The sequence below is a fragment of the Mauremys mutica genome, chromosome 4, assembly GCF_020497125.1.
Source record: "Mauremys mutica isolate MM-2020 ecotype Southern chromosome 4, ASM2049712v1, whole genome shotgun sequence".
Lineage (NCBI taxonomy): Eukaryota > Metazoa > Chordata > Testudines > Geoemydidae > Mauremys > Mauremys mutica.
The window spans coordinates 136377128-136391527 of record NC_059075.1 but is presented as its reverse complement, the minus strand read 5'-3'; the positions used below and the strand labels follow the sequence as shown (position 1 = coordinate 136391527).

General features: G+C 45.5%; 1 protein-coding gene across 4 annotated transcripts; it reads left to right on the top strand.

Annotated features, from left to right (window-relative positions):
* The first annotated feature begins 2977 nt into the window (after positions 1-2977).
* On the top strand, positions 2978-13993 carry LOC123370265 (chitotriosidase-1-like). 4 transcript variants are annotated; one of them, XM_045016638.1, is made up of 12 exons: positions 2978-3099; positions 3877-4061; positions 5648-5677; positions 6591-6792; positions 7434-7490; positions 8848-9013; positions 9726-9850; positions 9989-10112; positions 10372-10554; positions 10756-10872; positions 11816-11948; positions 13352-13993. In XM_045016638.1, the coding sequence occupies exons 2-12, from the start codon at positions 4037-4039 to the stop codon at positions 13642-13644; spliced, it is 1455 nt and encodes a 484-aa protein (XP_044872573.1). In that variant the 5' UTR covers positions 2978-3099; positions 3877-4036; the 3' UTR covers positions 13645-13993. The 4 variants fall into 4 exon arrangements, with proteins under 4 accessions (XP_044872573.1, XP_044872574.1, XP_044872575.1 ...); XM_045016639.1 differs by having other exon boundaries at positions 3015-3099; positions 3885-4061; XM_045016640.1 differs by having other exon boundaries at positions 3036-3186; positions 3829-4061; positions 11816-11959; positions 13352-13490.
* Positions 13994-14400: the final 407 nt, after the last annotated feature.

Here is a 14400-nt window from a genome sequence, read left to right as displayed (position 1 = left end):
TCCTGGATAGGCCTGAATTAAGCCAGGGGGATGGGGGTGGCGGCTAGGGTGACCAGACAGCAAATGTGAAAAACTGGGACAGAGGGTGGGGATAATAGGAGCCTATTAAAGAAAAAGACCCAAAAAGCAGGATTGTCCCTATAAAATCGGGACATCTGGTCACCTTAGTGGCGACGGAATGAGGGAAGGGATAGGGAGGAGGAGAGAATCCTTTCAGGACTTCTTTACACAAGAAGTGCACAAGCTCAAGTACCACTCCCCCCAACACACACACACACACACACACAGAGGCCATCTTTACCCTGGTATCACTGAAACGCCACCTCCTCTGGAGAAAGCCTGTTCAGGGAATTTCCAGACAGAAAGACGGATGAAATGTAACTACCAGAGGAGGCTGTTCTACAGGATCTGCTAGCAGCAAGCACTGCTTTATAGACCAACTCATCTATCCTAAAATGGCTACAGCACAGAACCTCCAAAAATTCCTAATCCAGATTGAGCCACTTTCTCATTCAGTGGGACCTTAAAAAAATCACTTGTTTGTGCCTCACTTTGTCCATCAGGAAGCCTGGACATCAAGCAGAAAACACCGTGGAAAACAGCCCCAATACCTGAGCTGCGCTCTCCTGGATAAGAACACATGGCTGGCCAATGTTTAAACTGTGGATTATTTTATTCACTGTGATTTACCTAAACACCCAATAGATGGCACCATTGCTATAGGGGAAAATAACAGAGTGCTTCTCATATATATTTCCAACTGGCAAACTGGATGATTGCATCGGACTGAGCTAAGGTGAGATAATATCTTTTATTGGACCAACTTCCATTGGGGAGAAAAAGATATTACCTCATCCACCTTGTCTCTCTAATATCCTAGGACCAACATGGCTACAACATATAGTGTTGGACAGAGCTGTCACTTATTCCAATTTAAATATCCTGTTGTAGTAATTCATACACAGTCCCCGAGGTAGAAGACTGGATAGCAGAGGCTGTGAACTGCAACTATTTTTTTTTTTAAGAGTGGTCCCTTGTTTCATTTATTTTATCACACAGATTAAGTTAGGCAATAGCCTTTTCCTCTGTTGGAACACTGGTTCATAGACACCTTGCATTAACTAAGAGTATGGTATTGCAAACAGCAAGAGACTGCAAACAGTGATAAGTCATCCACAACACAGTGCGCCTCCGCTTCAAGGCATTTTGCACATATGAACTAAAATCTTCTGAAGAATCCAATGTTGTGTTATTTATTTGCATTCATTTCACGCACAGGGTCCTCTCATTAAATCTTATTCTATTTTGTAATTATATAATTCAACACTGAAGATAGCAGATTAGAAAATACATCTGCTATGATCAAGTCAATGCTATAAATATTAAAGAAAAATCTATAATCAAGTGTAAATTCTCTGGTATTTATACATAGAACTTGGCATTAAAAATTGGGTCAACAAATGGTCTTTTTTATCCAATGAAATATTTAAGAACTTTGCTTTCAAACTTGAACAGTTTTGAGAAAATCTGAATCTTTTTCCCTTCCTTTTCTTGTTTTTACCCTTTTCCTTTCTGCCCTTCTCCCTTCTTTTTCTTTCAAAAATGGCTGAAGTTTTATTTTCCAGTCTTCTCGTTTTGTAAATAAATAAATAAATAAATCACAAAAAATTCCAAGTAGTGACAAACTGGTCAATTTTGAACCCTGCGAAAACCAATTTCAAGGGATTTTTGGTGAAACTAGCTTCCCCTTCACAGACAAGCTTTAGTACAGATTTTTCCTACAACAGCGGTTTGTTTTCTCCAGGTAGTATTTGAATTCCCTTCTCCATTAATGCTACCACTGCTGCTAAATCTATTTTTTAATCCAGAAGTGCTTTAGACACAAGTTGATATACAAATTATACAAACAGGATCAGATTGCTTCACCTTTCACTGAAAATTAGCCACTTCCAGTTGACAACAGCCGTTTAACAGCAAACAGCAACACTACACAACAGAAAGTGTGTAAAGATACTGTTTCCAGCTGAACCTGCAGAGGAAGTTTAGGAAGGCAAAATGGAAGGCACCAGAACTGGAGTTAGGTGAAGACACTGGGGTTAGTACTCAGTCTGGTGGAAAGAGCAATGGAATACTTAATGACCATGTGTGGTCAGGAGATATGTTTTATGGCTCATCTATGATGATTTTTGAGTTATGAATGTCAAAGTCACAGACTTGTGGGTTCTCAGTGAGTTCTGAATTTATGGAAGTTTTCCTGCACATTCAAAATCCAAGGAAAAGCGAACATCTTGTGGATATGGACTTATACTGAAGCTACAGTCCAGAGCCTACAGAGGCTTCTGCCCTTGAGTCCAGGCAGGCTGATCACATGGCACTGGTCCCTGGTGCTCTGGTTTGCTACGGACCAATATCTAGGAAGAAAAATCACAGATGCTCAGATTCTACAATAAAGGAGGCCATAGATAAATCTGATACTTTGCTTTCATCAAAAATGAAGTTCTCTTTTCCCCTGGCAGGCTGCAAGACACTCATTGCTTAGTTATATCCAAGACAATCCAAATCACTGTTCTCCATTGACTGGGTTTTTTCCTAGGTTCATATACATTCCTGGTGCTATATGGTGCATAAAGGTTTATTTGATGTATTCAGTGACAAGGTCTCCAGCCTTTATAAGTCAACTGCTTTCTTGCCTTTGAGCAAAGATATGGTAATTATCTTTTGTCCTAAACAGATTTCCACTTTCCAGACTTGTTTTAGGGCTTTATTTTCTTTCACAACCTGGTTACAGACCTGCCTTTAGCAGAGTCACTAGTGTAATAACAGCAAAGTGACTGAAAAGGCCACTGTCTTAATCCATAGCTGCTCCTTGTGGGTCTTAAAAGTCACATCTGCTGGCCTTACTGACAGCTGTTTGCTCTCTCCTCCCGCAGAACCGTTGCAGCGGGTGATCCAGATTTTATTCTGTCTTGTACATCATTCAACAGAATGGTCAGCTAAGTTCCGCCTGCAGAATCCTTATTCCCTGTGATGTCAAACAGCAGGAACCCGGCTGGATTTCTAGATTCAAGAGTGAGTTTGTGACCCCAGCAGTCAGTAAAAGTATCTTTTCACGTGTAAACTGAGCAGGATTGATCTGGGAGTGATTGAGGCACAATAAATAGATGACCTCATGGTGTCATTTTACAGGTGGGAACATATGTGCTAGAACTAAGGGTGCACAGCCCACCACTGAAATGCAGCCACCTCTGGCAGCACTGGCCCACAGTGCTACAAATTTCAGCTTGGGACACTGTGGCAGACTCCTATCCCCGTTTATGAAAAGAGCTATGGGATCAATAGGTCCTGGTTCTTAGCCAAGTCTCTACATGGTTTCCAATATTTTGGGAGCACTTGACTTAATTGCAGGGAGCTGAGGGGCACTGATCATTTTGTATTTATCTGACACAAGGGTGAGTTCCTTCAGAGAATGTACTGTAGGAACTTGTTAAGCCACATCATCTACTAGTGTTACAGGAGTGCTCTGTACTAGAGAGATGTCTGTAGTTATGCAAATAATTACTAGATATCATTCCAGTAGGTAGCACGCAAGATTATGTAGCATCATTTCTGGGTGTTATAGGGCTAACCAACTTCTTTTTGTTATGCACCATATTCTGCAGTTCTTTACAGGCTGCTCTTAACTAAAACAGGGCTCCTGCCAAGGATCAGTGAATTAAAAGTATAATTAGTCAAACAGAACATGTGCCTCAGGAAATGACTTTAGATCCTCAAAATCTTGTGATTCTGTGATCACCAGTGCAATTGCAAAACCTGCCCTTGAAAATTTAGGAAATTGAGCAAAATTCCTGCACATGGCAAAATCCTTTAACTGCACAGACTGGCAGCATGCACGCCTCTCAGTTCAACACAGCTGTCCTGCATGGGTGTGATCAGGTATAAAGAGAAATACTGAGCCCAAGCCAATGCTGAGCATCAATCTGCAGCCAGAGGCACAACCCAGGTCTACAGAACCCAGCCCAGACCATCTGCAGCCACCATGGGCCGGCCGTTTGTTTGGGTTGGTAAGTTTGCAACTGGAGATGAATTTATGTGGGATGTTACTGAACAGGACTGTTGAGTTTTATGGGATTTGGATGTGAGACTGTATAATGTATTCTTCACCCATGACATGGATAATGGAAGACATTGGGTTAGGCCAATTGCATCCTGCAAAACACCCACTAATAAAAAGTGGCTTAGAGAAAAGTTGCAACTGTCTAAACTGAAACCCAACATTTCTTGGGTTAACCAATACTGGGATGCTTAACTTCAGTGGTGCTGGTGGAAAAGAGGAACAATATCACCCCCCTAAGGCAACATAGTATGATCCTCCATCTTGCAGCTAGGAAAACTTTAAGGGATTTTCTGAACAGGGGCGGCTCTAGGAATTTCGCCGCCCCAAGCACGGCGGCACGCCGCGGGGGGCGCTCTGGCGGTCGCCGGTCCCGCAGCTCTGGTGGACCTCCCGCAGACGTGCCTGCGGAGGCATGCCTGCGGGAGGTCCACCGGAGCTGTGGGACCAGCGGACTCTCCGCAGGCACGCCTGCGGGAGGTCCACCAGAGCCGCGGGACCAGCAGACCCTCCGCAGGCACGCCTGCGGGAGGTCCACCGGAGCCGCCTGCCGCCCTCCCGGTGACAGGCAGAGCACCCCCCGCAGCATGCCGCCCCAAGCACACGCTTGGCCTGCTGGGGTCTGGAGCCGGCCCTGTTTCTGAAGACTGTAGAGGCAGATGGTTAGAGCTAGTATTAGAACTCAGTTGTTCCTGGCTCTCAGTTCTGTGCTCTTAATCCATCTCTCCCTGCATGTTAGTTAATTTACTTTTCAAGGTAGTTCTCCTGGGTAAGATTCTTGAGCAGAACCTTCTGCTCAGCTATAACATGCAACAGTCTTTGCTGCCACATGCAGAGACTGGAGACTGAGAGTAACTGTGTCTTTGGAACTGACTTTGCAGCATGTGGTTCTCTCTGGCTTTGACTTTATTTGTATTGCAGTAGCACTTAAGTACCCCAGTCAGGAGCCAAGGTCCCATGATAACAAGTAATGCAAGACACAACCCCTTCCCCAGGTGGAGAACAAGGAAGCAGAACAGAGGGGCAGTGGCATACGTTAGATAGCCACAGTAGTCTCAGTAATAATGGGTCCACGAGAATATGTGTGGTCATTAGTTATGCAATGGACTTTAAACTTCTTTCTAATAGGAGAATTTCTGCACATTTTAACCTTGTAACAGTTACTGCTAATGAACACGAGGCTGGATCTAGACTGTTCTCAGTGGTACCAGATGACAGAACAAGGAGTAATGGTCTCAAGTTGCAGTGGGGGAGGTTTAGGTTGGATATTAGGAAACACTATTTCACTAGGAGGGTGGTGAAGCACTGGAATGGGTTACCTATGGAGGTGGTGGAATCTCCTTCCTTAGAGGTTTTTAAGGTCAGGCTTGACAAAGCCCTGGCTGGGATGATTTAGTTGGGGTTGGTCCTGCTTTGAGCAGGGGTTGGGACTAGATGACCTCTTGAGGTCCCTTCCAACCCTGATATTCTACGATATTCTAGGCCTGGGGGAAGGATTTTTAAATAATCTTCTCTTCTGTTTTTATTTTGCTGTAGGTTTAGCTGTCTTGCTGTTTCTCCAGTGCAGTAAGTCACCTTTTCCATGATCATCCAGTTCTTAAAAGAGCCATGGGTAGTAGAAAAGAAATCCCTGTGGGTAACCGAATCAGGCCCAGTGTTTAGCTGGGATTCAGGAGCCATTTCCTTGTTCAGAGGTTTAATTTTTGAAGTGGTCTCTGTGAGCCTGATCCAAAGCCTCCTGAAGTTTCATTAACTTCAGTAGGGTTTAGATGCTACTAATAAACTCGAGTCCGTTAGCTACATGAAAGTTTTGTGAGCCCATCCCCAGCCTGCATGTGTGTAACTTTGCTGCGTCCAGATTGCAATGCTGCTTGCAGAGCAGTGGCAAACAGCTGCCCTCCCATACTGTCCCATATGAGCACAAGTGGCCCGTAGGCTGTGGGACACATTCACTTTGAGAACCGAGGCAATGGAGGTTGTTCCTACTTAGCCGACTCTTGTCCTGTCTCCATTCAAAGATCGGGCGCAACAGACCCTCTTCTGGAGCATGTTTTAGATGGTCAAAGCCCTGTATCACTGCTGTACTACAATCGTCAGTGGGGCGGCCACAGGCCCCCGCTGTGGGACAAAGTACAAAGCGAAACAGCAGTGAGGCCTAGCATGGCCATTTCTACACCCAGGTGTGCAACCCACCTTTTCTCAAAAGCTTTCGTCACGTCAGTACCAAAGCACAACCAGTCCCATTCCCCAGAGACAGGAAAGGAACTTAAAGGGCATGCCAAGTCCTTCTGGGTTTGGGGAACCACGCTAGAAGGAGCACGGTAATGGCCCACGTGGACTCAAGAGCTTGAATACTGTACAATGAACTCGAGAAAGTCTGTGAGGCCCCATGCTATCAGCCAACTGAAGGGGTGTGTCGCATTTTGATTCCTTGCCTCAGTCCTCATCACATCTTGACACCTCTCTCCTATTTCCACAGGCTCTGCTTGCAAACTGGTCTGTTACTTTACCAACTGGTCCCAGTACAGACCAGCCCAGGGGCGCTTCCTTCCTGAGGACATTGACCCCAACCTGTGCACTCATCTTATATATGCCTTTGCTGGCATGAACGACAACCGGATCACCACTGTGGAGTGGAACGATGAGCAGCATTACAAGACTTTCAATGGACTCAAAAGCAAGTGAGTCAAAGGGGAGAGGGGCCTATCTGGGTTTATCCTGAAGGAGGAGGCAGACCTGGGATTTAAGCTAAGGCTGTTTCTAGCTTCACCAAGGGAGAAAACTCCTTTGGAATCATTCTTTATCATGTGCTCAGCAGCGTACAAGACCAAGTCAGTCCCTGGCCCAAAGACTTTAGAATTTAATCTATCCTCTCCACGAGAAGAAGAGTGGATGTGACCGTTTGAAGACTCATGTTGACATCACCATAAGTGTTAAAAATCCCAACTTCTTCCATCTGAGAGGGACAGAATGTACACAAACAGGTTTTCAGTAGGGTTATAGCAAAATAGAATGTATTATCAAGCATTGGGGCAGGAGCTAAACTAGAGGGGGGAAAAACCCACCATTCAGTATCTGAGCATAATCTGGGGACAGTTCCTTAAACTTCAGGGAGGTCCCAACTTCTCCTTCCTCCCATTTATCTATAGGAAGGTTTGAGGGTGTTTACATTGTAGAAGTATGGAAGCTTTCCCCCAGATTAAGCCTCCAGATTATGGCTGTGTTTATTAAGATCGGAGAACACTTGCAAGTCCAAGTGCAAAGGATACAATGAAAGTGAGCTTTTTCAACTGCTTTTAATGCCACCTTTTCTCCCACCCAGGAATCCTGGGCTGAAGACCCTCTTGGCCGTTGGTGGTTGGAATTTTGGCTCTGAAAAGTAAGATGAGAGGATATCTTTTTTCTGCATGCAAAGCATGAGACAGGGGTAGTGAATTATGCTAAACCTCAAAATCCTGTGACATCCAGGAGAGTCAGAACAGTAGCATTTAGGAAGGATATTGTGCATTCTATCTACCTACATTAGGCACTTATATGACCACCATTACCATAGTATCTGAGTGCCTCATAACACACCAGTAGTTAGCCTCAACTCCTCTATAAGGTAGGGCAGGGCTGTTTTCCCCATTGTGCAGATGGGGAACCGAGACACAGACACTACATGACTTTCCCAAGGCGCACCCAGTCCGTGACAGAGAAGGAACTGAATCTGGGCTTCCTCACTCCTAGACTACTGCCTAGCCCATTAGTATTATATTTCAGAGCTCAGTCTCCAAAGACAATCAGTATCAGCTGAACACCACCTCGTGATGCCCACATCAATGTTCAGTACAACCTAGAGTTAGTGGAGTCACTCCATCTTGACACTGGTTTAAGAACAAGATCTCGCCTGTAGGTTATTATGCCCTTTTTTGACTAAAATTCGTCACTGCTGAGGTTGCCTCAGAATTTTCGTTCTGGGCTTTTTGTCATGAAGAGGTGGTCTTGGAAGGCAGAAACGCAAATACTGTGTTTGGTACTGAGATTTGTGTGGTAACTTTGGGGGAAGTTTCCAAATCTCTCATGCTCTTTGACAGCAACAGAGTTACTAGCAGTTGTGAAGTCTTTGGTATTGACAACAATTCATCTCATCAGTGCTTAGCAACTTAGATTTTTTTATATTCATTTGTAAAGCTTTGAACCTGAAGCTCTCCCTGAAAGCTGTCTCCAAAGCAAACAATATTCAGAATACTGTTTTGCAGACAGAGTCTCCTTCCTTCTCTGGATGTGACATGGGCTGGAATTTAAAATGAACTGAGGCTGAATATGGCCCTGCGAGGACCAGTGGCCTTTCCTCCCAGCTGTATGTAGCCCTCTGTGCTGCTGAGTTTACCTTCTGGACACAGAAACTCTAAACTAGCCCCCAAATCTGCAGCGGGTGGTTAGCAGCACGGACAGGGTAGTTAACGTCAGCGGCAGCTCCAGGCACCAGCACTCCAAGCACTTGCCTGGGGCTGCAAGCTGCGGGGGGTGGCCTTCCAGTCCCTGCGAGGGCAGCTGTCAGGCTGCCTTCAGCGGCTTGCCTGCAGGAGGTCTGATGGTCCCGCGGCTTCGGTGGCAATTCAGCGGCAGGTACGCCAAAGTGACGGGACCGGCGGACCTCCCACAGGTGCGCCGCCGAAGGCAGCCTGCCTGCCGTGCTTGGGGCAGCAAAAAAGCTAGAGCCACCCCTGGTTAACGTGTCACTTCCATGCTAGGTTCTCCAGCATGGTGTCCACGCCTGGTAATCGGCGGACATTCATCCTCTCTGTGGTTGAGTTCCTGCGCAAGTATGAATTTGATGGTCTGGACCTAGACTGGGAATATCCAGGTGCAAGGGGAAGCCCACCTGAGGATAAACAGCGTTTCACTGCTCTGGTCCAGGTACAGTAAGACCGAGGAGTAAGCCCCCTCCTTCCATTGCCAAGGCAGAGATATAAGGATGCAGGACGTGTGCTTTGTCCTCATATTTCACCTGCAAACACTACACAGTCTGCAAAGTCGAAGTCAACGCTGGGGTGCTCTCTAAGGTAGAGACAGCTTACATCTGAAAGGGTCAGACAAGTGACGGAATCAAGTCACCAGACTGTTTCAACCATCTGAACCATGTTTTTTGGATCCAAGGTTTGGGCTCGTCTCTAGCTCATAGATCTCCAAAGAGTGGGGGAAGAGTATACCCAAGGGGCATACAGGTAAGGTCAGGGATTGGACTTCCTAGCCTGCTGGTGCCTGGCTCAAGGAATCCCCACCAGATGAGCAGACACATAATGCTCCCAGTGTCGGAAGATGCTGATCAGCCACTTTGATTATTTGCTTCCTGGAATCTACCATCAAGTCCTGTGCCTTTCCAGAATCAAATCATTCACAGCATCAGCCCTGAATACATTAATAAATTGATCAAATATGTGATCTAATTGGCATGACCCACAGCTACTAGAATGCTCGGGACCCTACTCTAACTGTGTTTGTCAGACATGTGTGCAGTCTCTCCTTTAGTTTAGATTTGCTTTTTTTGAAAGAAAAAAAAAAGATGGAAGGCACAATTAAAAAGAGGATAATTGACGGTTGTTTGGGGCTTTCTATTATTTCCCCTCAGGAAATGGCTGAAGAATTCAAGGAGGAAGCCAAGAGGACAGGGAAAGAGCGGCTGCTGTTGACTGCTGCTGTGGCAGCTGGGAAGGAAAACATCGATGGAGCCTATGAAATCGAGAACATCTCAAAGTAAGTCTATCCAGCCACGCAGTTTTACAGAGGACAATCAAGCTACAGGACCAAATTATATTACCCAGGATGCTTTGCAATACTTCTCTTGCAGAGGGGAAATCAATGTCATCTTGGTTCCTTATTCTCCCTTTGTAGGGCCTTAGACTTCATTAACCTCATGACGTATGACTTCCACGGTTCCTGGGAAAAGATCACAGGACACGTCAGTCCTCTCTACAAAGGGAAGACCGACACTGGATCTGCTGTGTACAGTAACACTGTAAGCGTCAAAGAACTTCGTAGGTTACCCCTCTTTTTGACAAATAAATAGAGCTCAGCTGCAGGAAATGGTTGAAAAGTCACATTTCCAACAAACCTGCATGTATCATCCTTACCCCTGGTGCAAGTATCAGAACTTGCATCACAAGCCCCAGACAACAGACATTCAGTGGCTGTATCACAGTGTGGTTGCAAACTCCAAAAACTGTTCCAGCACCCCGGTTACATGGAGAGACTTCATGTCTGATCCCCTCGTACAGGACTATGCTGTGACGTACTGGAGGAACAAAGGTGCTCCAGCTGAGAAGATCATCATGGGAATCCCCACCTATGGACGGTCTTTCACCCTCTCTTCCTCCGAGACAGGGGTTGGTGCTCCTGCCTTTGGGCCTGGATCACTCGGCCCTTTCACTCGAGAGGCAGGATTCTGGGCCTACTATGAGGTAGGGAAGAATTCACTTTTCCTGCAAGCGGCTCATTAAATGCTTCTGGGTCTACTATGATTTAAATATGGTGCCTTGAAACTGCCCCTTTGATCCTTCTATTGCCAATCATGCTAATATTTGTAAGATTATTAATTAATTCAGAGAGGCAGCCAATCTCAATGGTCTCTTCCCATCTCTCCATTTCTGTATTTTTTTCAGATCTGTACTTTCCAGAAAGGTGCCACCACCAAAAGGATCGAGGAACAGAAAGTCCCGTATTCCTTCAAGGAGAACCAGTGGGTGGGGTATGATGACCAGCAGAGCATTAAAACCAAAGTAAGCAGTTCCTATGCATTCTTCTTGTCACATGTTGTGGAAGGCTGGAGGGGGGCTGTCGGAACCTTCCTGTAGCCCAGAGAGATGGGCTCCACTTTGTGTCATTGTGCGTATCGGCAGACAATGCTTTGTGTGTCCCTAGCACTGTGCATCTGAGAATCTCAATGCACTTCACCAAAGTTAACCTGTTAAGCCTCCAGTCCTGCCTATCTTCTGGGAAGCCTAGTGTTATCCCATTTTACAGATGAGGAAATCAAGGCACAGAACGGTAGGGTGACCAGACAGCAAGTGTGAAAAATCAGGACAGGGGGTGGGGGGTAATAGGAGCCTATACAAGAAAAAGACCCCAAAATCGGGACTGTCCCTATAAAATCGGGACATCTGGTCACCTACAGAAAGCGTACATGACTCGCTTGAAATCACAGCAAAAGATGAGACTAGAAGATGACTTATGTGGTGTGCTGTGAATGGAAACATTGGCCCATCAGCAGGTGAATTCAGCAAATAGGCCCCCCACGAGCCCACTCAATCTTTTCCTTGCATGTAAAGTGTAGGCGAGAGGATCCAGACAATGTTCTGGAGCAGGAAAGTTTCATGACTTGCAATCTGCTCCACCCTGGCAACAGAATCTTAAGGTCATATGAGATTTCAGACCAAGCAGGAAGCAGCACAGGGCTGTAAACATGCCAGGCATGAGCACCCTTAACCCAAACGGGATTCCTGCCTACATGGAGATTCACTGGTTCAAGCATAGGCAAGCTTTTAGCATGCACTTGCCCCTTCTCCCATCCACCTCTCAACCTCATGGCAGGTTGTTTTGGACTTGCAAGAGGCTCCTTAGACAAGTAACAGTTGCTGGAGTTCTAACAGAGGCAAGATGTTTTAACTTCCGTCTCCCACCAGCACCCAATGTCACAGTTTCAGAGATTTTTTCCTCTCCTAGGTTCAGTATCTGAAGAAGAAAAGTCTGGGAGGGGCCATGGTCTGGGCCATCGACCTGGATGATTTCAGCGACTCGTTCTGCGGCCAGGGGGCGTACCCTCTTCTGCAAACTCTGAAGAAAGAACTGAGATGCGGTAAAGCATGAGTTAAGGATCTGCCCCATACAGATAATGCAATATCTTCTTGACACATGTATTTTTTCATTATTGGGCAAGAGATTTTTTGGGGGCGGGGAGAGAGAATGAATTGCAAACTTGCACCACAGCCTCAGCCTCCTCTGAACGCCCTCAGGGTCTCCAGGGAAAGCCCTAATGGCAAAAACATTTATGTAATACACCATTTTTCTTTTAAACACCCATGGCCAGCTTTTGGTTTAGAGCGCAAAGGCTGGAGCTGCGTCACTGTTGCAGCCTAAAGAGGGGAGCCTGATGAAACACAAAACACCCTGATGAAAGTTGTCTGAAATCTTTGCATTAGGCCACGTTGCTATGCCTCCTAAAATTCATCCATGCAAGTCCATTGGGAATGCTTGGGGGAAAGCCACATAACTGGGGAAATATAGAGAATTGGAAGAGTTTGCATCTAAAAAACACTCATGAGCTGAGCCACCAAACCTGCCAAAAGCAGGCTGGGAAATTACACAGCAGAGACCTTTCCCCAGCAGCATAGCTTTGTATCTAATTAGCCCAAAGCTGATTTCCTGTAACGCCTCTCGTAATAGCATTATTTATTAGTTTCTCCCCCCAGGCCTGTTTCCATGTTGGTCCCCATGTGCCCTGTTCTCTTTGCTCTGCCAGACCACCACTGTCACACATTTGTATCCCTCTTGGAAACTCATCGCTCATACAATCCTCCCAATAAACCAATCCACTTTCAACCCCACCCTATTTAGATACATTATGAAAAAGATCAACCAGAAATACTGCCATGATTTGTGCATCTCTAAAGTAAATAGCCACATTGCATTGCTGTAACATTTTTCTTCACTTATCTCATTCCCTTCATTTGTTTCCCTCGCCCAGGTCATGGGCAAACTCTTCAGAGCAAGGTCCTAGGAGACTTTGGGGTGCTATCAATAATCTATCCAGCCACCATGTATTTACGCTTCAACATTAAGTCACCTTTAGTTTTACAGGTGTCTCTACCCAAAAGTGTCTAAATAGCGTAGCATAATATAGTCCATATTTATCGCACCAAACAGTAATTTACCAGATCATCTTTCTACAGCATTCGATTCAGAGTTAGAATCCTTGTGGACTTTATGCCGAGTCCACTACAACTGCTGCGTATCAAAAGGTTGTCCTGTTGTTGGTTTGTTCTGCCCTAGAGAGCCACCAATCTAGCTATCGGCACCTTTACATCATCACTCGTTCATATTTCACAATAAAAGGCCCCATGTCACCTAATGACCATTTAAACCACCACCAAGCTGTCTAAAATCTCTGAGGGATTGGCCACAAAATGTCTCCCTTTGTTCCATTTTCTTTCTGACTAGTAGATGCAGATAACATTGTTCCTTCTGCTAATGCCTCCGCAGGGCTGGTTCAGACGACGCCTGTTCCAGAAACCACCACCACCACCACCAGCTCCACTACATCACCGCCAACTGTTTCATCCTCAACCCTCAGCTTCACTACACTACCGTCCATCCCCGCCACAACTACCAACTCCACGACCAGCAGGTTTTGCCTCCATAAGGCCAATGGGATCTACCCTGTCCCCGAGGCCCACGCCATGTTCTACATATGTGCCAACAGGCGCACCTTCCGAATGTCCTGCCCGGAAGGATTGATTTTTGATTACTTATGCAAATGTTGCAACTGGCCGTAAAAGCAAAAAGCCTCAAATTACCTTAATGGAGAATGAAATAAGAGATCGATTTATATCAGCTCAGATAATTTAGTTTCCTCTGCCATCAAATCCGAGCTTAGGAGATGGTCTATATTGCAAGTGTCCCCAGCAACCTTCTTCTCTGTCCTGGGTGAGTTACTTTCAGGGGCAACTACCATCGCAGTAATACAGGTCAGAGTTAGGGAGGAGAGTGAACAAAAGCAAAATATTGGCACTGACAAGCAGGGATGATGGATTTTTCATTTTGCATTGGTCTCTTTTAGAGTCTGGCTTCATCCTCTGTCTTTATTTCATGTTTGTTTGCTCCAAGAAAATAAAGCTTTCATTTCTAAAGGAAGTTGTTGTACTTTTCTTATATTGGGTAGAAGTGTCAGGCCCTATAAGCTACTGAAAAATGGGGCAGGGAGAAGGGAAGGAATCAGGAGATTTATGGCCTTCTTACATCAATACAATATCCTAGAGTTTGATGTGTGGTTCACTAGACAGTATAGTAAAGCATCATGCATTATCTCAGCTCCATATTATCCCTCTTGGAGAGCTCGGCAAGGTAAATTCAAGATGTACTGGAGTGTCTGTAGGAGAACACAACCTGCTATTAGTCCAGTCTGCCACAGGTGTCAAAGCTGTTTCTTCATCTTGCAGGCTTACCCAGGAAGGTTCGACTCAGACACGTTATATGGTTTTCAAATCATGCACAAGAAGGTCAAGTGATCTTTCTGATACCAAACAGAGAGC

Excerpts from the sequence above, each read along its gene's own strand:
- LOC123370265 (XM_045016638.1), top strand. The coding sequence starts at position 4,037 with ATGGGCCGGCCGTTTGTTTGGGTTG. Across the intron at positions 9,851-9,988 it reads GAAATCGAGAACATCTCAAA|GGCCTTAGACTTCATTAACC; the intron begins GTAAGTCTATCC and ends CTCCCTTTGTAG. Across the intron at positions 10,873-11,815 it reads AGCAGAGCATTAAAACCAAA|GTTCAGTATCTGAAGAAGAA; the intron begins GTAAGCAGTTCC and ends TTCCTCTCCTAG.